The 21,236-nt window shown below is 46.8% G+C and overlaps 4 protein-coding genes across 7 annotated transcripts in view; 3 read left to right on the top strand and 1 right to left on the bottom strand.

The window, feature by feature from the left end:
* Positions 1-158: 158 nt before the first annotated feature.
* On the bottom strand, positions 159-1,302 carry mrpl34 (mitochondrial ribosomal protein L34). Its single transcript, XM_011616566.2, has 2 exons — positions 1,150-1,302; positions 159-782 (listed from the first exon to the last, which is right to left on the bottom strand). Exons 1-2 carry the CDS (start codon positions 1,203-1,205, stop codon positions 470-472), a joined length of 369 nt encoding a protein of 122 aa, XP_011614868.1. The 5' UTR covers positions 1,206-1,302; the 3' UTR covers positions 159-469.
* Positions 1,303-2,509: 1,207 nt separating this feature from the next.
* On the top strand, positions 2,510-7,683 carry LOC101080004 (protein ABHD8-like). Of its 2 annotated transcripts, none has more exons than XM_029831510.1 (5): positions 2,510-2,869; positions 4,304-5,103; positions 5,182-5,352; positions 5,469-5,685; positions 5,767-7,683. In XM_029831510.1, the coding sequence occupies exons 2-5, from the start codon at positions 4,313-4,315 to the stop codon at positions 5,971-5,973; spliced, it is 1,386 nt and encodes a 461-aa protein (XP_029687370.1). In that variant the 5' UTR covers positions 2,510-2,869; positions 4,304-4,312; the 3' UTR covers positions 5,974-7,683. The 2 variants fall into 2 exon arrangements, with proteins under 2 accessions (XP_029687370.1, XP_029687369.1); XM_029831509.1 differs by having other exon boundaries at positions 2,514-2,873.
* A 249-nt stretch (positions 7,684-7,932) lies between these two features.
* Positions 7,933-19,475, top strand: kdm4ab (lysine (K)-specific demethylase 4A, genome duplicate b). Of its 3 annotated transcripts, none has more exons than XM_011616564.2 (23): positions 7,933-8,072; positions 8,598-8,740; positions 8,938-9,084; positions 9,317-9,492; positions 9,571-9,685; positions 9,912-10,105; positions 10,175-10,224; positions 10,302-10,405; positions 10,624-10,761; positions 10,841-11,061; positions 11,150-11,310; positions 11,399-12,084; positions 13,119-13,224; positions 13,301-13,473; positions 13,555-13,768; positions 14,206-14,285; positions 15,025-15,080; positions 16,058-16,166; positions 16,836-17,024; positions 17,347-17,517; positions 17,607-17,726; positions 17,855-17,947; positions 18,523-19,475. In XM_011616564.2, the coding sequence occupies exons 3-23, from the start codon at positions 8,959-8,961 to the stop codon at positions 18,658-18,660; spliced, it is 3,420 nt and encodes a 1,139-aa protein (XP_011614866.2). In that variant the 5' UTR covers positions 7,933-8,072; positions 8,598-8,740; positions 8,938-8,958; the 3' UTR covers positions 18,661-19,475. The 3 variants fall into 3 exon arrangements, with proteins under 3 accessions (XP_011614866.2, XP_003975780.2, XP_011614867.2); XM_003975731.3 differs by having other exon boundaries at positions 13,122-13,224; XM_011616565.2 differs by lacking the exon at positions 8,598-8,740 and having other exon boundaries at positions 7,939-8,072.
* A 1,351-nt stretch (positions 19,476-20,826) lies between these two features.
* The window catches only part of st3gal3b (ST3 beta-galactoside alpha-2,3-sialyltransferase 3b), a 30,269-nt gene continuing 29,859 nt past the window's right edge, over positions 20,827-21,236 (top strand). The window contains exon 1 of the mRNA XM_011616539.2: positions 20,827-20,848. The gene's annotated coding sequence lies outside the window, so the exon portion shown is untranslated. The remainder of the gene's footprint in view (positions 20,849-21,236) is intronic.

Genomic DNA, 21,236 nt, shown 5'->3' on the forward strand with positions numbered 1-21,236 from the left:
ACAGAAACAGGCATTTCAAAAGGTCAAAATCATGCAAGTAACGGAAGTCAGATGTTTATGTTCTAAATGTAATTGTTTTTCCTCTTGATGTTGAGACATCACATATTGCAAAAGTTTAACTTAAAAGGACATCTTTTTTCTAATAACCTAAGCACTAATGCAGATTCAAATCATTTTATTGTTATTTAGACAGACCTAACAATATTTACACCTTGAAAATGTTCAAATGTACCAGAATTGGTCAAACATGATCAATGCATTATGGATAAAGTAATGACAGAATGAAACAACAAGGCTTTATTCTTCTTTTGACAACTTTTTGGGGAAAGGCCTTTCTTCATTGTCCCACTCATTAACACAAGAATATCACGCCAAAACCCCACCTGGTATCAATGTTCGACCAGGTATTTAAATGATTTGCATTGTACACCCCTTGGTTGGTTCTTTAAAGTCTTTCTGATAGGAGTCTTCAGTGTGAGAGAGATTTCCGTCCCTTCAGCATACGGCGTAACAGCACCTCGATGCCACCTTTGGAGCTGAGCCGCTTGATCCAGCCGTGGGTCCTCTTGCGTTTAATGTTCTTGGGCTGATATTCTGTTCCTCTTTTCCTGGTACGTACTTGCTGGTATTGCCACGGCAGCTGCTGGAACACGCCTGAGCCTTCAGCTTGTGAAGAAAGCGGTCCACACTTGGAAATCAGAGGTTGTGCAGCGGATTTGGGAACAATCCAATTGCTGAATAGTCTCAGGTGAGAGGTGCCGGTCAGGTTTCCAACTGAGAGACTGTTGAAAGAGCACTGGTTAAAATGATTCTTCTTTGACATCAGCACTGTGCTTCAACAAATTATCTTAATTAATATTTCAATATAAACCAAAATGGGGTTGTGACTCAATAAGTGCCACTACAAGAGACACCATGTTCATCTTACTTGATACAAAGACAACTCTGTGCTTCCCAGTAGACAAATGAAATTATTTAACATGCGATTTTTGAGGGATACACGCATTGGTTTATGTGTTACCACAATCAGTACAACAGCTTTAGGAAGCTACGGCCGTATTAGCCACGCTAACTTCTTCACAATGTGATCATAACAAATGCTATTTTCAACGTTACTTGCATAGATCGAATGTACGTAAACTCGGTCACCTGGCGAGAAAGGATATCTGACGCATTCTTGACAAAGTTGACGCCATAATGTTCATTTTAAAGTTTAATCACACGATTGACAGAGGCATGAGCTCTGAAAGTCATGGAGCTGCCTACCCACCTGCTAACAAAAGGCGCTGCGATTGGTCTAGACGCGTTAGCCAATCGAAACGGTTGTTGTTGATTAGGTAATTTTTCCCCCGAATTTGATATGTCAGGTAAAACCTGACTATTTTTCCGCCGACGACACGACTGTGCTAATTATTATTAAAGATAATAACGGCGTGTTTTTGCATTCGTCGAAAATGCCTCAATTGTAGAAGTGTAACCTGCAACTATCCCGGAAGAACAATACAATTTCTGACTAACAGATACGCCTGAAAGATCTAGCTGAGGAAATTTTGCCCTTTGAGTGCTGGAGATTCGTTTGTGCATTTTATGGTTATCATAGTTTATACGTACATTTGCTATAAGCAGAGAGAGCGAGCGAGAGGAATGGATAAATGAATGGACAAAGCTAGCTTAGAAAATTATTGAAGTTTGGGTTTTTGCTATCAGAAATACTTTTTTTTTTTTTTTTTTTTACTTTATCCAGCCACTAAATTCACACTTGATAAACATTGAAGTTTTCTTTAACTTCACGCACAGAGCAATTTTATGATATAAAAAGTTTGTACTAATGTAAATATACCAAAACTGACACCCCACTTCTGTGCATCTGCTATCTGAGCAGTTAAATGTTACAAACAATATATCCAGTGCTTTGTAAGTGTCTGTTTGCCTTTTTGCAATTTTTCTTTTAGCAGAAACAATATTACACTTTAAAACAAAGTCTTATTGAGATTCACGCTAGATTGATTGATTCACAACAACATTGACACACTTCTGTGTGATTATATTTAGTTTAGTTTTAGTTAATTACATGCAGTTAGTGTTTGCGTCTGTGGGTGTGTGTCCAATACTAACAGAAGACTCAATACTAACAGAAGACTGCTGTTGTTTGTCGCATCATTCTGCGCAGTGACAGGCGCCGGGTTGCCCCGGTTACATCACAGGGTCAAGGGTAACAGGGAGACAGTTCCTATGACTGTGTATTGCTTTAAACGCAAACACACAAATGTGCTCATCCAAAGCCTTTATTATAGACGAGTATGGTCATAGTAATTGAGGTCGTAATGGATGATCATTGCAGGTCATTGCTGTGTAGCAGCACTGCGTGCACGCGGTCACACGCACGTACTTTTGCTCGTCAGCCAGCCCTGGTAACAAGGAAGGCAGCCTCTCCCATTGGCCTTAGATCCGTCGGCGGTTTCTTCCATTCGTTCCCGTCTCTGCCACTCAGGAGCGAAGGTACCCGGTTTCTGCTGTGGTGCTGCGGATGAACAAGGGCACCAGGACTGGGGAGGGCAGGGTAGGGACCTGCCTATGTGCGCAGTGGATGCTGAGGACTTGTAAAAAAAAAAACGAAAACCATCCGCGCTTGTTATCATTATGGGTGTCACACTGAGAGGGTTCCGGTGCATTTTTATGGATACGCGCTCAAGCCAGACCGCGCACCGCCACGGTAGCCTAATAAGACTAATTAAAGGCATTTACACTTTTGCAGCACCCTAAGCAGACAAATTGTTGCAACACACATGCAACGCATTTCATTCTCAACGAGTCTTGGCTATCATCTCTGGGTGCAGACATCTCGCCGTCAACAATCATCAATAAATCAGTAGGTAAGAAGTCGATTTTTAGTGCATCCTTATCAAATTAGCTGCTATTCTGCAGCAGACATCCGCCTCAGTAATCAGCGTTTTGGCGTGGTTTTGCATGTCACAATAATGAACAATAGGATGGCGTTTCTTTCAGTTCTAAAACATCAGGAATAGCTTCACTTAAAATACGACGCTTTTTGTGTGTTAGTAAGTGTGATTACATGAAATGCCATCTTTCATGTTAATATTAGGAGCGATGTTATGTAAGATAAATCTTTTGTTTGCAAATGTGCCATATTGTGCCGCAATCTACCCTGTTGCTGTGGAGATGGAGCAGCGCACTGTGTGCCAAATGCGTGTCAAACCTGGCAGACACGTCAACCTAAATTCTGCAATGCAGGCAAGAAATCTACCGGATTGAAAAATAATTTCTGATTCGGGGTTACGAGGTGCGAGGTTGAGCATCGATGTGATGCGCTTTTACAGCCATTTGGAAGCAGAGCTGATTTGATGCAGCCTGACACTAGGTCAGGAGGAGAACCCCCTGTTGTTTTTGAAGAGCATGTTGTTGCGTCAATGCAGATGCACTTAGTGTTGCCTTAGCAAATGTGAGGGAGATGAAATGGAAGCACACGATGACAATTGCAGGTTTTATTTTACAACGGTTCATCTAGTAAAGATTGTGACGCTGACGCTTGACTCCCGATCACTGTTCAATCACCCTCAGCTGATGTCTGTGGTGCATCTGGTTTGAACCCAACTGTTGAAATTGGACAATAGAGCAGAGTTAAACATCTGTAACCAGATGTTTGCAAGCAGTTATTCAGGCTGCCTCCTTGGATGTCCCTGTAGAAGATCCTTTAAAGCTCTATGACTGCCCATTTAGAAAGAAAAATAATATCTATTGTCTCTTAGCAACAAGATCAAGTAAATCAAGTAGGAGGCAGTAAATCCACCTGCGATGTAAGCGATGTGGTGTGTGTAGAGTAACACATGCAGTGTTCTGTTCCTGATGCTCAGCTACCCAGAAAGCACCAGGTTGTCCCTTCTTCTCCAGGTGAATGTCCTGGAAAAGCTTCTCACACACAGACGACGATCACCTGCTGCTCTTACCAAGACGCTCGCACGCCCGCTGTGTTTCCAGCACTAGCTACGTCCCGATGAAGCGATAAACAAGGGCATTTTGACTGGTTGCTAGGATACAGCTTGGGTTCAGTTTTGTAAGAACGGAGCGAGAGCTTCGTTTCTTACTGTTGAGCGGTTGACATTTGCCAGCTCTGCGGGGACTCCTAATGTGTTTCAGGGCATCCTGCAGAAGCTCCTCGTATCAATGCATGATAATATCACAGCCCTGGAAATTATGATGGTTTTGATCGTCGTTGTAGAAGAATTCTGTGAAACCCCTCAAAGAAAATGTCAACGTTTGTGTTTCTGGGATGTTACCGTTGCAGGAAGGCGCCATGCTGACCAGCCTGGCTGAAAGTATATTCTGCTGCCTGACCGGGAAGGCTGCCAATCTAGTCTTGCCGCTGGAGTCCTCCGAACCCTCCGATGGTTATGAGTTTGTGGAGGTCAAACCGGGGCGAGTCTTACGAGTGCGGCACATTGTCCCGGAGCGCCAGCCCATAATAATGGAAGAGAATGGAGCCTGTGAGGATGGAAGCTCACCAGAGGATTTGGACAGCACAGGTAACAGCGTTCACTGCAAGAGGAAGATCACAGTCTACCGCAACGGCCAGCTGGTGATCGAGAATCTGGGCGACGTTTTACACTCCGAGATCCTCCAGTGTCAGGACGGGGATCTGGAGCCTTGTAGCACCGTGGAAGTGGAGCTAGCCGACTACAAAGAAATGCCCTCTTCTCCTGATCCCAACCCGGTTCCTCCACCAGTACCTCCCCCCTCTGGGGACCAGAAGCCTGCTCCGCCACCCCGCCGCCGCCGCCGCAAACCGAAGCGCACCGTCCTGATCAACTCAAAGAGGTCGATCTCCAGCTGCAAAGGCACTCACTCTGACGTGGCGCTGTTCTTCGTGCACGGCGTGGGGGGCTCTCTGGATATTTGGGGCAGTCAGCTGGACTTCTTCTCTCGGCTAGGCTACGAGGTCATCGCGCCCGATCTGGCGGGCCATGGAGCGAGCACCGCGCCACAAATCGCAGCGGCATACACTTTTTATGCCCTTGCTGAGGATCTGCGTGCAATCTTTAAGAGATACGCTCGTAAACGCAACATTCTCATTGGCCATTCCTACGGGTAAGGAGCTACAGATCAGGATCAATTATGCCTCATTATGACAATTCCTATAAAACCCTCCTTTTTTGCCACTTCCAGGGTGTCATTTTGTACCTTCTTGGCCCACGAATATCCTGACCTGGTCCACAAGGTGGTGATGATCAATGGCGGGGGCCCCACAGCATTGGAGCCCAGCTTGTGCTCCATCTTCCAACTTCCATCCTGCGTCCTTCACTGCCTGTCGCCATGTCTGGCTTGGAGCTTCCTCAAGTAAGATGAACATGGTGTCAGGACAGCACAGTCAACATTCATGTACCGGTACTGGTCCTCAGATTGCACTCGGGACCATTTCCACTAATCCATCTTGTCCTTTTTTTAACCTCTAGAGCTGGATTTGCTCGCCAGGGCGCCAAAGAGAAGCAGCTGCTGAAACAGGGCAATGCCTTCAACGTGTCTCCGTTTGTCCTGCGAGCCATGATGAGTGGCCAGTACTGGCCTGAGGGGGACGAGGTCTACCACGCGGAGCTGACCGTGCCCATTCTCCTGATTCATGGCATGTGCGACAAGTTTGTGCCTGTGGATGAAGACCAGCGCATGGCAGAGGTGCGGAGAGAGTCTCGCGTTTGTGCGTGTGACATATTGGGTTTTGATGTTGTGCTAACCGCCGGCATTGTTTATTTGTAGATCCTCCTGTTTGCCTTCCTGAAAGTGATTGAGGAGGGGAGTCACATGGTCATGATGGAGTGTCCTGACACCGTCAACACTCTCCTCCATGAATTCTTTCTATGGGAGCCTGACATGTCCAGAAAAGACAGCAACAATAGAGACATGGAGAATTCTGTTGCCCTTAGTGACCCTGTCCACCTTGTCAGTAAGAATATGGACAAATAACCAAAAAGGACCCTGGTTTTTACCGAGCAGAAAGCCCTTTTGGCGTGAGTTCTTAAAGTCCTTCCAGGCTGAGAGCTGTTATAAACGGGGGCCGCTTCTCACGGTTGTGAACGGCCACCGGTGCTTAAAGACAAAGCAGGATTTCAGATGAGGGCGTCCAGAGGATAGTGGACGGCGAGGAGCCAACGCAGACACCCACCGGCCCCGACGCATCGCCTCTGCCAAACAACACCTTCAGATCAGAGTGACTGTGTCCATTTGTGATTTGTGCTCGTCAGGTTTGCGCTGGCCAACAAACAACAGCGCGGCGGATGAAAATCAAGCAACGGCGTGCGAATTTCTGCAGCCTCCTCATTCATTCTGTACCGTTGCGCAGATCTTCTGTCTACTTACAACATGAGTCCAGTACATAATGCCTACTGAGATATTAACCTGCTATATCGATTTAAAATGGGAATACAGCCTAAAACAAAGAGTTGTAATAATCGTTTAACTGCCGCCAACACGAACGGAATTGGCTGATATTTTTGTCACAAATTATATCTATTTTCTATTAGTGAGCTCTAACTGCAAAGTATATATATATATATGTCTATATTAAGCACAATATAGCCAGTTCATAGTTGCATGAAACTTAATATTTAAAGATGTTTGTGAATCGATTTACAGCTGTGGATATCAATGAGGTTCTGTCATGCAAACATCCATTTCTCTGATACTATTCAGTGTAATATCCTAAGGATATAAAGTGCAAAAGCCTTGCAAAACTATATAAATATAAGGGACAGTCCAGGTGTTTATATTCTTATATTTAAAAGTGGCTTTGGAGCAAATAAGTGTTTATTTTGTTGTGATTTGGAGTATTTCTTTGCTGTTATTCTGAAATAATAGCCCTTCCAAATGTGGTCATAGTTACTGCTTTCAGCCGTTGTGTCTCCACGACGATACATGCGAACCCAGACTATAGATGTTCCTTTATATTCTCCAGGTCCATCCTCTTCATCTGATCTGCAGAGAGAGAAAATGAATTTAACTGTGGGTTCTATTGGAAGTCATTCATTTGTGGGTGCTGCTGCGTCTCATAATGGGACATTAAGGTGTGAGTGAGAGTGCAAAGTCTGTGTTTATATTCTGACTGAATCGTCTGGACTGGTTCTGATTAGTAGATGTAGGTTGTTGGTGTGAAGACTGCGCGTCCAAAGGTCAGCCAAAGGTCAAACCCCCGCAAAAAAAAAAAAAAAGACAAAAACCATTTGTTCTGACCAGGCTGGTCTGTTATTTATGCATTTTGACAGTGCACGGATGCAACCTGACCAGTCTTATGCAACTGGAACAAATACCAAGAAAGATTGTGTGTAGGTGTGTACAAATATATATATATATATATATGCATCTACACACAGGCCATGGGCTTTCCACAAACCACCGAGTGCTGCTGACGCATTTCATGTGTCTCCTTTGGTGTGAAAGGTTGTTGAACATGGACGACAGGGTGCGACTATACTTCTTATGCTACAGGTGTGCATTTCCAACTCGTCCGTGCTCGTGTTCGCTCTATCCTTTTTCGATGTGGAATCCTTGTAATGTTAACGTTGCATCTGCTCACGGGGCCCATGACAATATATACATACAGCATATATATCGAAATATTGGGAGTCAGTGTATGAATGTGCCTTTGTCAGCAGAAAATAAAGCAAACGTTCGCACTCTGTGGAATTTGGTTTCTTTTTCTCCCCCCTCCTCCCCCCAAAAAAGCAAGAAAAACGAAACAAACGACCGATAATAGACGAGATTTGTCACGTGACAAAAACGCAACCAAAACCAAACACCGTATGCACCAATTAGGGAAATAGAAAGTGAGCATGTCGCGCGCACCGAGACGTTCCGTGCGCCGCCACGCGCGCCTTCTGATTGGCTGAGCGTGCCACATGCGCGTGTGGTAAACAAAATCCGAGGTGCGTGTGCATGCGTACCAGAGGCAATGGACGACAGTGGTCCCCTCCGAGGGTGCAGGATGTCTTCTTTACCGTGTGTTTGCGGGCTCCGTACCCAGTGATCGCGAACACTTTACCGCTCGGGAGAAACGCCTTCACAAGTTGGTGAGCATTCGCGCGTCGGGTTTTGCCAGTACTCTGAAATGTTAGCTCTTTAAATCACGATGCTAATCGGAAGGCTAAACTAGTCGGATATGCTAAGAGGCTAACGTAGGGCCCCGTCTATTTCCTGGAACAGGAGCCGTTTGGTGCGGTTTGATAAACGCTACTTTCTTCCTGTTAAAACAGTTCGACTTGTTTTTGCACGACGCATTTAATTGCGGAGCAGCTGCAGTTTGGATTTTGTCATTGATTGTTGCGATGCTCCACGTCGGGGTTACACTTCTACAATATATTTGTGTATATAACGTTTACTGTTTAACCTAGCTGTAGTTATGTTGCAAATCCAAGAAATAGCCATTATCATGGCTTTGCTGATAATCTAGTGACGGTCGTTCCACTTCTGGGACCCGTGATAACATGACAAATTCACCTAATTGTATATATTTTATAATATATATATTTAATACTATTATTATTTGCTAGTGCTGTCTTGATTAATACTTAACCTGTGCTCGTTATGGGGCTTAGATCATGTTAGCTGTATGGGACCGTAGCAGAGTTAAAGAGACCGGGATTAGCCAATCAGAAGGCGTCTGGAGGTGATCAAAGCCACATTAAAGACCGCTAAAACTCTACTATCTAAACCTACACAGTAGGTAACAGATAAGTCGGTGAGTAAAACTGAGACAAGTCTTTGATGCAAAACCGCTGTTAGGGCTTTAAATAGACAAACACGTTAGACGCTCTGTCCCCTGCCTCCTCTTTGCCAATAGTGAAATCTCCTAAATCATTTCAGCCAAATTTACCTATTTAAAATCAAGCCATTCTGCAAGTAAGCCTAATAAAAACAGCTGCCCACCCCCCACAGTCTATAGGGATCCATACGACGATGACTGCAGAGATGGGTTCCAAGGGAATCATGACTTTTTACCCCACGGTGGAGGAATTCAAAAACTTCAGCCGCTACATTGCATATATTGAATCCCAGGGAGCTCATAAAGCCGGCCTTGCTAAAGTAAGTACAAGTGCATCATTTACTCCTGTTTTATTGCCTGCAAGCCGATAGTTTAGTGTGAATGGAAATGTCAACAACTGTAAAATCAGAAACAGCCTTGTGTTCAGAGTTTTCTAGACTGTCACCAGTTATGATGTCTGATGACTTCTGATTCACTTCAGGCAAAGCAAAATTGGTTAATTATATGTTTCCATAACTTCCTGACACATTTTGATGGCTGCTCTGTTCCAAGATTGTCCCACCCAAGGAATGGAAGCCGAGAAGCTCCTACGACAACATTGATGATCTGGTGATTCCTGCACCCATTCAGCAGTTTGTGACGGGCCAGTCGGGCCTGTTCACGCAGTACAACATACAGAAGAAGGCCCTGACCGTCAAAGAGTTCCGCAAGCTCGCCAACAGCGACAAGTAAGGAACGCGTTTGTTTTTCTCTGCTTCTCACACCACCCGCTGTGTGCTGGCCCCTAATGCAGCTGTGCCTTTTAGGTTCTGTAGTCCACATTATGATGACTTTGATGAACTGGAACGGAAGTACTGGAAGAACGTTACATTTAATCCGCCCATATATGGAGCTGATGTCAACGGAAGTCTATATGACCCTGTGAGTTTACCGTGGGACAGAATCTGGTTCCAGATAATGGGGGAAATAATCAACCAGTTGTTTTATTATCACTTTCTCTTTGGAAAAGCAGTGATGAATTTGGGTTCTGATAGTGTTACGTCATTGTCCTTTGCCAATAGAATGTGTTTTTTTAATCTCTGTAATAGTCTTCAAAAGACTATTTTTTTGTTTAGCTCTAAGTTAATGTTATTCACCCTTCCTGCAGGATATCAAAGAGTGGAACATTTGCCATTTAAACACTATTTTGGACACTGTTGAACATGAAAGTGGCATCACCATCGAGGGAGTAAATACACCCTACCTGTATTTCGGCATGTGGAAGACCACTTTTGCCTGGCACACAGAGGACATGGATCTCTATAGTATCAACTACTTACACTTTGGAGAGCCAAAATCATGGTAAAGAAGCTTTGCTGCTTTATTGTACTCGCATACTAAATTGTAGCTAACATTTGTATGTATCTGCAGGTATTGCATACCTCCGGAACACGGAAAACGGTTTGAGCGCCTGGCTCAAGGTAAACAGTTGTTTCTTTATTTGCTGAGTTGCTGCTGACCGAAACCACTCCTCCATATTCTCCCTCTCTTCTTCAAGGATTCTTTCCTGGAAGCTCCCAGATCTGTGAGGCCTTTTTAAGACACAAGATGACTCTGATTTCACCCTCTATCCTGAAGAAGTACGGCATTCCGTTCGATAAGGTACGATCCGAGCATTTTCCCGCGGGAATGCTTCTGTTGACGTCCGACCTCTCCGAGTAATCGGATCCCCAGAGCTGATGCCTGGTTGTAGCTGTTAGCAGTGATCGGGACAGACCTGTTCTTTCCCTGTTTGAAGATCCCTGCGGAGCGCGTCCAAGGACACACATCACTTAATCCCAAAGCCAGGATGATTACAAAGCTTTTTTGTTTAATGTCAGATCACACAGGAGGCTGGTGAGTTCATGATAACGTTCCCGTACGCCTATCACGCCGGATTCAACCACGGCTTCAACTGTGCCGAGTCCACCAACTTCGCCACTGAGCGATGGATCGAGTACGGCAAGCAAGCAGTCTTGGTAAGCAAATCAGTTTTCCACCTAACTGGAGGTAAATGTGTCACATGCCACAGTGTCACTGGGATTTTCTTTTCTTTAGTGCTCTTGTCGTAAAGACATGGTGAAGATTTCCATGGATGTATTTGTAAAGAAATTCCAACCGGAGCGATATGAGAACTGGCTCGCAGGGCAAGATGTCGTTCCCATTAATCACGCTCGTCCCACTCCGGAGGCCAAGGAATTCCTCAAGGAGTCTTGGAACGACGCCCCGAGCAAAGGCAGCGTGGCGGACGGCTGCGCCGCAGATGGCGAAAGGAAGAGGTGGGTCGCTCCTTCAGTGAATATCGTGTTTTGGGACTCGTTTGTGCCGGGAGCTCAGTGGCGGTAACGTCCCCGTCTGCGCCCTCAGCACCACACAGAGGATCGAGACCAAGAGACACCGAGTGTGTCTGGAGGTGCCCGACGATGTCGTTTCCAAGAGCGACGAAGACGAAGAGCATTACGGGAAGCGGCCAAGGCTCAACCTCATACCTCCACGCGCTCCATCGCAAGATGTCAGGAGAACTAAAGGTCTCACCTGTTTTTGTCTTGGTTGTGCGGAAGTGACCCTGTTTCCAGTTTCATCACAGAAAAAGGTTTCATTCCATTTGGTTTGCAGGTCCGCCGAAGCTGGTCGTCACGCCGACCAAGCTGACGCTGTTGGATCCGTTTCACAGAAGCTTCACGCAAAGCCACAAGGAGGCGGTCCAGCCTCGACATTACGCCAAAACCCGCGCTCCGGCCATCTCCGCTCAGACCCAGCACGGGAACGGACACCTCTCGGTCACGGCTGGGCCGGTGTGGACGGACACGACGGCTCAGCCCGCTCGGAACATGGGCGTCGCCAGCCTGCTCTTCCACAGGACGCTGAGTCCCAAAGACGCTCTGCAGGTGCAAAGCTACACGCTGGAGAAGCAGCAGCAGCAGCAGCAGCCGGCGCCGCACACGCAGCTTCAGGTGCACAGCTACGCCAGAGAGCACCAGCCCCGGCAGCTCCCCAGCAGACCCAGCGCTGCTGCAGCGCACGCGCTCCCGCTGACCACGTCTCAGGCCGCCAGCGGGGAGACGCCCTCAGAGGATAAGCACGCTTTATCTACGGTGGTGCTAAACGAGTCCCAACCGCGTCCCCTCATGGAGCAGCACAAACATGAAGCAACGCCGGAAATCTCCAGACCCGTTGAATCTCAGGTTAAAGTGGAGACGCCTCCTGTTCAGACTACGTGTCAGAGTTCTTCCTCTCAGACCCCAACACACGCCACCAAACTGAGCAACCCGGAGCAGGACGCCCCCAGGAACAAGCGGAAGGTCTGTTTTTTTCCCCCAATATCCTGATCTAAGTGTAATAATGCAGCAGGTGAAGTGTTGCCTGGTGCTTTCGGTGCAGTAATTCGGTTCAGAAGGTGAAACTCACCTGATGCGTCGCACATAGACATTATTTTAAACTAAATTATGATCCATCTCAGAACCCCTTTGGGGCCATACCTGTATGTTGAGACCAATTCCAGCAGGGGGCGACAGACTTCCCCCTGCAGTTCTTTGATTATGGCCTGTTCACACAACATCTTAGCCAAATCGACCAGTCGCTGAATGGTCGGGGTGGGGCAGTCGTCCGTTGAGTGTGTGCCCCTCAAATGTCAATGAGAGTCTGTCGTGACTTAAAAAGCTCAATGAGAGGAGACGCAGGGGTGTGGACGGACACGACGGCTCAGCCCGCTCGGAACATGGGCGTCGCCAGCCTGCTCTTCCACAGGACGCTGAGTCCCAAAGACGCTCTGCAGGTGCAAAGCTACACGCTGGAGAAGCAGCAGCAGCAGCAGCTGTGGGGGACAAGACTCTTTTTGTTTTTTCACTGTTTTGTAGCACACAAGTGACCTGGGGGGCTCCTTTCTGCTCTGCATCATGTTTGCAATCGGAAGCATCAGTTCGTGCGCGTTTCCTGTTTTGCTTCTTGGGTCTTTTTTTGACACACACACGTCGTATTGGAGACCGAAAGCAGTCAGCCCGTCTGCTGATCGAGTCTTGTGGCGTGAACACCCCTGTCAACCAGTCACGTAGTCTGGTCGCTATCACAGACCTCAAGTCTGCTGTATCATTGTGTTCGAATGCTTGTTAACACCTAAAGTAGAGGTTTGCTGGCTCTGTACTGTTGCAGGTTGTTCGCAGCCTTACCTCTCAGAGCTTCACTTAATTAATTATGTTACTAATACATTTCCTCTGATGTAGGACAGATTGTTGAGCTGCCAATTTGCCTAAAAATTCAGATTCTAAACAGCCAATGAAGTTATCTTTGCCACAAAACCAGTTTTGAATGTTGACGTTGCAATACCCGCTTCCTCCAGCAGACGGCAGAAGATCAGTCGTACTGTAAATCCTTTGTGAAGAAGCAGAAACTGCAGGCTGAGCTGAGCAAGCTTCCTCGACATCACCCGCTCCACAGTGATGATGGTATGCAGGTGTTTTGATAGCATTCTCCAATTCGTGCCACATCCCCACATCTCTGAAACCTTACCTCTGTTGGTAGATACGCATTTGGACGTGGAGCCTGAGCAGGAGGAGAAGGAGGAGTGGGCGAAGCCTCTGACGTGGCTTTGGCAGTGTCGTCCCTTCAACCCTCAGGCAGAGAGGGAGTACAACAAGTCCATGGGCCAACAGGCCCCTTATTGTTCAATCTGCGTGCTCTTCCGCACACATCAGGTGGCCACTGCAGTTTTATGAAGTCCTTGTCCCCTGCCAAGTATCGTTTTAGTCTAACGTTTGATGCTCTCTCCCCAAAAGTCTGAGTCCAGCACCGAGAGTCAATGTGTGACACTAGTTAACCATCCTGGGGGCCGCCAGTGGTCCAAACCGCTCATCCCTGAAATGTGTTTCAACACCCAAACCAGCAAGATGACCGAGGGCGGGGAGGGACAGCTGTCCAACCCTCACTTAGCAGAAGACGGGACCAGCCGGCTGGTCAGCTGCAGACAGTGTTCTGTCCGCGTGCACGCCAGTAAGTGACGAGCCGAAGCTTGTTGTCTCTGGAGGATGATCAGGATCTCTCCTGTTAGAAACATATTTTCAACTTTTTCGAGCTTTGACCTCATTTTTCAGAACATAGCGCTTCTCTGCATCTGCATCCATAATTGAAGCACTGGCTATCTTATCTTAGCATTTTTTTTTGATGCGTTCTGACCTATTTCGGCATGGAAACTGACGCCTGTGCAGTGCACGAAGCACAAAGGTGCTGGGTGGCAATTTTAGTGAATCAATATCAAGTTGGTGAGAAACGGATGCTTCCAGCGGCGCGGCTTCACGCCACCGTCCTCTTACCGTTCTTATCTGTTCCTTTTAGCAGTGCTAAATAACATGGGGAAAAAATAGCAGAGAAAGAAACTGCAAGCTGTTCCTTGACATTTTCTTTAAACTGTTTTCTCTGTTCCTGTTTAGGTTGCTATGGCGTCTCCGGGGGTGAAGAGGAACTGGATAACTGGCTGTGCGCCCGCTGCGAGGCTAATGCCATCACAGAGGTTAGTTCAAAGTTGAAATGGCTTACATGAAATCGCGTTAGGTGGGTGGGGAACTCTTTCCTGTCAAGGGCAGTGCCACAGCTACACTGGTTGAAAGAAAAACCTCAAAATCTGGGTTAATCTAGCGTCATCACACCACATCACAGCGGAGCTTCTGCTGCAGTTTTGGGGGGTTTTTGGTGATTGGCTCAGGAAGAACTTCTGAGTTTGGAGGACTAAGCTACACGGTGGGGAACACCGGCCAGACAGGTTTTGTCCCCTTCATAGAAACTTATCTAGCTGATAGAGCTTCCTTTGTTTAGAGGTGACCCGGGTGCTTTCCTCTGACCGTGGAGGGTTTGGTCATGTTTGTGAAACCTATCTAGAAAACTTTCCTTTGCTCAGAACAATAGGCGGTTCCACCATCTGCCCTTGGCATAAACATCTTTTTGATGAACCCAACCAGAGCTGATGGATTTTTCCTGTTTATTCTCTGTTGTATTTCAGTCTATTTTCTAAAATTAAATCCAATTGCTGTGCTCATTTGGGCAGTCTCCTCATGTCCCGCCAGTGATGCTGCTGAGAACAACTGCAGGGTGTGAATTGTGTCCGCTTTCCTGTTTTTTATAGCATAACGTCTCTCACGCGCGCTCACACAGACGTCTGTTATTTTGATGTCTGATGTCTGGAATTGGCAGAGAAGATGAATTTGTTTCAGTCCGCCAATTTACGAACTATCAATGTGTGACTGTCTCTGCAGGACTGCTGCCTGTGTTCTCTCAGGGGGGGAGCTCTGCAGAGAGCCAACGGTGACAAGTAAGTCGAACCAGCAACCCTATGATACCACAACAAGGGGTACTGATTTAGGGTGATACCAGTTCATCCACTCTGACCATGGAAATGATCCTCATTGGCTTTCTCATTAAGACATACAGTGGGACCTCTATTTACGAAATTAATTGGTTCCGGAAGTTGTTTCGTAACCTGAAAATTACGTAAGTAGAGAAGCGTTTTCCATGAAATTCAGACATAATTTTTTTTATAAATCATAAAAATGCATCAAAACATGTAACAAATACATGTTACAATTAGATTACCGCACAATAAATGTAGGAATTCAGTGCAAGGCTTCTCATGAACTTTATTACAGGCTAATCTTACATTAGCCGTCATTACTAGCAACGAACGTTAACACTTGTGCTAACACCGCCATCGAATGGACAAACATACAAACACCCACAATAAATCCCGAAGGCGACGCTGGGATACACACAAACTGTACATATTGACGTCCCTCCTAGCCAATGGGATGACAGGAAGATGCTAGGCGACAGCCAATGGCAGAGCAGCTACAAGGATGTTTGTGTTTGCTAAACTCTGCGAGTAGCAGCGGTAGCGTATTTTTGCCTTTCGTGTCCTGAAATTTCTTTCGTAACGAGGAAATATTTTCCCGTTGAGACGTTTCGTAACCTGAAAATGTAGTAGAGGTCCCACTGTACCGTATATATTTGATGACACCGAGCCAGCGCCGTTCCGCATGTGGTTACACATCATTTCTGAAAGGTGAACATCAGTTCACCTCGGAGGAAATGGCTGCAGGTAGCAGACAAATATTTGAGCCAGTCATCAACGGCGTGTGACTGTGCAAAATCCTCCTCGCTTGTTGTTCTGCTGTTATCTTTGTGTACATTTCCTGTAGTAACGGACCCATAACAGATATTTGGCTGCTATTTCTTTGCTCAGTCACGCCGCAGCGATAGCAGAGCTCTTCTTTGTTTTGTGTGTGAACACAGGTGGGTCCATGTCCTGTGCGCCATCACTGTGCTAGAAGCTCGCTTCGTCAACGTGATGGAGCGAGCGCCCGTCGACCTCTCTGCGATCCCGCTGCCCAGATTCAGACTGGTACGATTCGCTCTCCTCTTGTATTTAATCCATTCATCTTCATCTTATTCCCTCACCCAATCCAACAGTATTTTACCTGGGTTGAATGGAGCTGTGATAATGTCACAGCGGCTGCCTGAGGTTAGCTACAGGTGCCACACTTTGGCTACATTTTCATGCTAAATTCCGTAAAACCAACACACCAGAGTTTTTTTGGTTTCTGCCTGTGACACGGGCACATTCGGAGAGTGAAACTGCATCTGTTGGCTCCCCTTGTGCGGTTCCTCTTGACTTCCTGTGCTTCCCAAGCTTGAATAATAGATGCCATTTGATTGCACCCAACGATCTACTTTGGTCAAATTTAGAAACTGAAAAAGCCACACAGCAGCCTTGTGTTCTGAGTCATGTGTGAAGCTCAGAATAGCTGACCTTGTCTCTATTGTCAGCTCTCTATCTCACAGGAGCTTTTCCCAATAGATGCACATTGAGTCGCTATGATGTCACCAGTGAAATATCCAGAGGAAGTTATGGAGTTTCCACAGAACAGTTTTATTTTTTTGCCGCCTTTTGCTAACCTTTGGAGTCATCTTCATCCTTCCGTTTGGCTTATTTCCTCTCCCCTCCTTTTCTTCCCCTGTAATTCAATCCTCATCTTGTGACGCTTCCTCCCGTCCGCCGCTTCCTCTGTAGAAGTGCGTGTACTGCAGGAAGCGGATGAAGCGGCTGAAGGGCTGCTGCGTCCAGTGCTCTCACGGACGCTGCTCCACGGCGTTCCACCCCAGCTGTGCCCAGGCAGCCGGCGTTCTCATGCACCCGGACGACTGGCCCTTCAACGTCTTCGCGACCTGCCACAGGCACCGAACCCCCCCCATCACTGAGGTACACCACACGGAAACACAGCTACTCAACAAATATAAGTCAGGGAGCAGGTACAACAGCCGCAGTTTCCTCTCAGCTACCTTCACCTCCCTTCACCTCTCAGCTACCTTCCCCCCCCCCCCCCACCCACACACACACACACCCACACACAATCAGTGTATTTGTCAGAGGAAACAGAACAGACTTATCTCACATCTTAATACAGATTCTGTTGTTTACCTGCAAACTTCCTTTGCTGTGATCCAAGCTAAGTCTTCATGGCCTTGACAATAGACCTGACGGAGCCTTTTAGCCTCACTAACGCTCCGGTTCTTTCCTGTAGCGGAACAAGGCATCTATGCGGGATCTGGCAGTTGGGCAGAGGGTGATCTGTAAGCACAAAAATGGCCGCTATTACAACAGCGAGGTGCAAGAGCTGAGCCCCACCACCTTCTACGAGGTCGTGTTTGACGACGGCTCCTACAGCGACAATCTGTTCCCAGAGGACATCGAGGTCGGTGGAATTCTCACTCCCGCAGTTTTCCGGGTCGAGCTGCTAAACTGAACCAATGGGTTGTTGTTGTTTTTTCCTGTATCTCTCAGAACCGCGACTGCGTCCGGCTCGGACCGCCCGCCAAAGGTGACATCGTTCAAGTGCGATGGACAGACGGGTTGATATACGGCGCCAAGTTTGTGACGTCGCACATCATCCCCATGTACCTGGTAAACCTGCACATTGCTCCTTTGGTCTCGGCCCGTGTCAAACCGCCTCCGCCTGCGTGTTCGAGGCAGCAGCTGCGCAGATACGCTGTGGTGACTGCGCATGTTTGTCTGTGCGTCTGTCTGATTAGGTGGAGTTTGAGGACGGATCGCAAATCTCTGTCAAAAGAGAAGACATCTACTCTCTGGATGAGAGTCTGCCCAAACGAGTCAAATCAAGAATGGTAAAAGAAAAAACAGCTTCCCTTTTTGTCGCTAACCTCTGAAGCTGAGCAAATGTGTGAATATCAGGGGTGGGATGGTAGAAGTCTGACTGGTAGGTGAGAGCAGGTCTGCATACTGATACTGGGAAGGGAGCAGCAAACCGAAAGACAGTTAGAAGGTGGAGGCTTCACCCAGCCTTTTGACACTTGGCCACAATGCTAATGCTAGTCAGTCAGCCGTGGCCTCAATGCTAATGCTAGTCAGTCAGCTGTGGCCTCAATGCTAATGCTAGTCAGTCAGCCGTGGCCTCAATGCTAATGCTAGTCAGTCAGCTGTGGCCTCAATGCTAATGCTAGTCAGTCAGCTGTGGCCTCAATGCTAATGCTAGTCAGTCAGCTGTGGCCTCAATGCTAATGCTAGTCAGTCATCTGTGGCCTCAATGCTAATGCTAGTCAGTCACCACATTACCATTGTGCCATCAGGCTCATACAGCCAGTTGTGGGTTAAGCTTAAAGTACTTTCTAAACTTCAGGTTCCACCTGAACAGCAGGAAAACAGCACTTCAACCCTTTTTTTTGTCTTGCTTTGTTCTCAGTCAGTGGCCTCGGACATGCGCTTCGAGCTCTTTGCGGAGGATGACGTCAAGCAAACCTCCAAAAGGCAGCGAGTCATCAACTCTCGGTACAGGGAGGACTACATCGAGCCGGTCATCTACCGCGCCATCATGGAGTGACCTCTGTGACCTCAGCGACCTCTGCGACCTCACTCCTGCCACAACAATTCAGGCGACCTATTTATAACCTTCGGCTGGGACTGTAAATAACCGGTGTGCTTCAGATTATATGATAGAACCGCGGTTCCTCCCTAGTTTCCTCCAGCTCTTCTTTCTTTTTATTTTTTCCTCCAATGAAGCCATCATCAATTTATTAAACCGAGGGAAGCTGAGTATCCGAACTGGGGTAAGATTTTTTGTTTCTTTTCCCACCCATCAGCACCCGTGTCAATAAAAGGAGTCACAACCAACAGATTTTCTACTTTCACGCTACTTGTGTAAATACTATTTTCATAATAACTTAAAATGATATTTTGTAGTAAAGGCAATTTTGCTGAGAACTTTTCAAAGAAGCGTCATGAGATCTGGATGTGGCTGTTTTACATCACGTCAGTCGACCCCCCCCCCCCCCCGCAGGAACGTAGAGGAGCACCTGTTTCAGTAGTCACTTAAGGGTTGGAATTAATGTCCTGATGACACTTAATTTATGCATTGAATGGGAGAAGAAAGCTATTTTTTTGTGTTGATTTCCAGAAGAGCCTCAGATGCATTTATATTTCTAACACTGAGGGCGTTTAAATCCAACCTTCCTCTTTTTGGATCCTGTAAGAAGAAAAACACTTACTCTGCTCTCCCGCCAAAGGATATTTATTTTGTAGACGCTTCCATGAAGGTTCTTTTTCCTTGTGTGTGTTTCTGAAAGTTATTTAGGCCTAAACTTTGTAACGAGGTCATAGATCCCGAATAAACATCAGATCTAGAAGGGGGATATTTCACTTCTCTTGAGTTCTTTGATTCCGTTTGTTTAAATATTCCCACGAATTCCAGGTTGTTGATCCCAGATATTTCTTGGAGTAGATGATAATTATCCGCTCTGGAAGATTTTAAAGAACACGTTACACTCTCCAGTTCAGGAGTAACCTTTAAATCTGTGTTTAACACTGATAGATAGCTTTAAAAGTCCCCCCCCCCCACACACACACACACACTTATTACGTATCAATAAGAAACTAAAACCACATTTCTGTTTATCACCTCCAAGAAAAGTTCATTTTACAGCAAAGTCAGAGCGTGCGGAAGCTTTAGTGCGCTTCCTCGGAGCTGTGCGATGTGGTGCCCTTTCACATCTGCCAGGGTCACACCACAAACTTACATGAGCTGCGAGGAAGACGTGCACAGTTGTGGTGAAAACCAAGCTGTGGCGCCGGGGCTTTATTCACAGCATCCGTTTGCGTCGACCTCTTAACATTACATGCACAGGATTTCCGGGCGGAGGACGTTTCCCTTCAATAAGGAATCATCAGAAAGTTCCGTTCCTCCCCGAGATCGCCTCATTTTCTGTCAGTAACAGAAGCTGGAGGTGGGCGGTAAAGATGGCCGCGCTTTTATGGGGCGCACCTGGAGTCACAGAGGCTAACCGCGACCCACACACACACACACACACACACACACACACACACACACACGTCAGCCTGGGAGAAAGCCCACAGAGAGTGCTGAGCTGGGATTACCCACTACAAGGTGCTGGTGGGAATCACGGAGCACCAGGGAGGAGCACACACACACACTCTGGACCTTAGAGGAACGTGTGAAGAATTCTGGTTAACTCTGATTTGAGTAAAATGAGTTCAGAGATTCTACGGTGGCTGTAGGACAGCAACAGGAGAGAACCTGTGCAAAAATGTGGATTTAAGTGCATTTGTCCTTTCAAGGCTCCCGTAGAGGCGCCAGAGCCACATTCCAGACCCCATGCAGGGGACCCTGCTTCGGTATTTCTGTGAACCTTAGACTACAGATGAGGAAACGGCTTTCTGCCCTTTTTTAACCGGAAGGACACACTTCTCACTTCAGTAAGCAAAAGCTTTCAACTGTAAAAACAAAAAAAGAAAGAGACAAAGTGGTGCCTCTGCTTTGCTGTTGCATTCTGTGGTTAAGACTGATGTAGCTAATGTGTGGTTGGGGCAGCCAGAACACAAAAGCAAGTGTGAAAGGGACACGTCACATGTGAAGTCATCTGATTATTTCCCATCTGCAGCCCATATCAGACAAGACCTCATTTGAGTGAAACCTGTGGCACTTGGGGCATCACTGAAAACGCAGGAGCGACAACAAATATTCTCTTATCCCATCATCAGGGTGAAGAACGCAGGTTTGCTGTTAATTTTCTGTGTAATGTTTGAATTCTTCGGCCAACTTTTGATGTAACCATGTCTGATTTGGCCTTTTTCATGTCTACATTAGAAATACTCTTGCTTCCAGCCGGGTCTGGCATGTTAACTATGATCTACAGGGAGGTTAGGATTTGGGGTCAGACATTACACAACACCGGTGGATCCAGCTGCAGCTGATCCTGTAACTTTGACCCTGGCAGCAGGTGCAGAGAAGATTTCTGACTTTTTTTGTGTGGCTCAACACAACTCTTGTGGTCAGAAAGCTCCTTCGTGATGCTCCCTGACGCGGCGATGCTGCCGCAGGCTGCACATCGGCGCCACGGTCCTCCGTTTCCTACAGGAGCGTGATGCAGATGTGCAGGGGAA

The sequence above is a fragment of the Takifugu rubripes genome, chromosome 22 (assembly GCF_901000725.2).
Source record: "Takifugu rubripes chromosome 22, fTakRub1.2, whole genome shotgun sequence".
Lineage (NCBI taxonomy): Eukaryota > Metazoa > Chordata > Actinopteri > Tetraodontiformes > Tetraodontidae > Takifugu > Takifugu rubripes.

What these genes read in the sequence shown, in the direction of transcription:
- mrpl34 (XM_011616566.2), bottom strand. Translation starts at nt 1,205, where the DNA reads ATGAACATTATGGCGTCAACTTTGTCAAGAATGCGTCAGATATCCTTT. An exon ending in CAGATATCCTTTCTCGCCAG is followed by an intron (nt 783 to 1,149) that starts GTGACCGAGTTT and finishes CTCTTTCAACAG; the next exon opens with TCTCTCAGTTGGAAACCTGA.
- LOC101080004 (XM_029831510.1), top strand. Translation starts at nt 4,313, where the DNA reads ATGCTGACCAGCCTGGCTGAAAGTATATTCTGCTGCCTGACCGGGAAG. An exon ending in CTGGCTTGGAGCTTCCTCAA is followed by an intron (nt 5,353 to 5,468) that starts GTAAGATGAACA and finishes TTTAACCTCTAG; the next exon opens with AGCTGGATTTGCTCGCCAGG. An exon ending in AAGACCAGCGCATGGCAGAG is followed by an intron (nt 5,686 to 5,766) that starts GTGCGGAGAGAG and finishes GTTTATTTGTAG; the next exon opens with ATCCTCCTGTTTGCCTTCCT.
- kdm4ab (XM_011616564.2), top strand. Translation starts at nt 8,959, where the DNA reads ATGACTGCAGAGATGGGTTCCAAGGGAATCATGACTTTTTACCCCACG. An exon ending in AGATGTCAGGAGAACTAAAG is followed by an intron (nt 11,311 to 11,398) that starts GTCTCACCTGTT and finishes TTTGGTTTGCAG; the next exon opens with GTCCGCCGAAGCTGGTCGTC. An exon ending in CCCCCAGGAACAAGCGGAAG is followed by an intron (nt 12,085 to 13,118) that starts GTCTGTTTTTTT and finishes CGCTTCCTCCAG; the next exon opens with CAGACGGCAGAAGATCAGTC.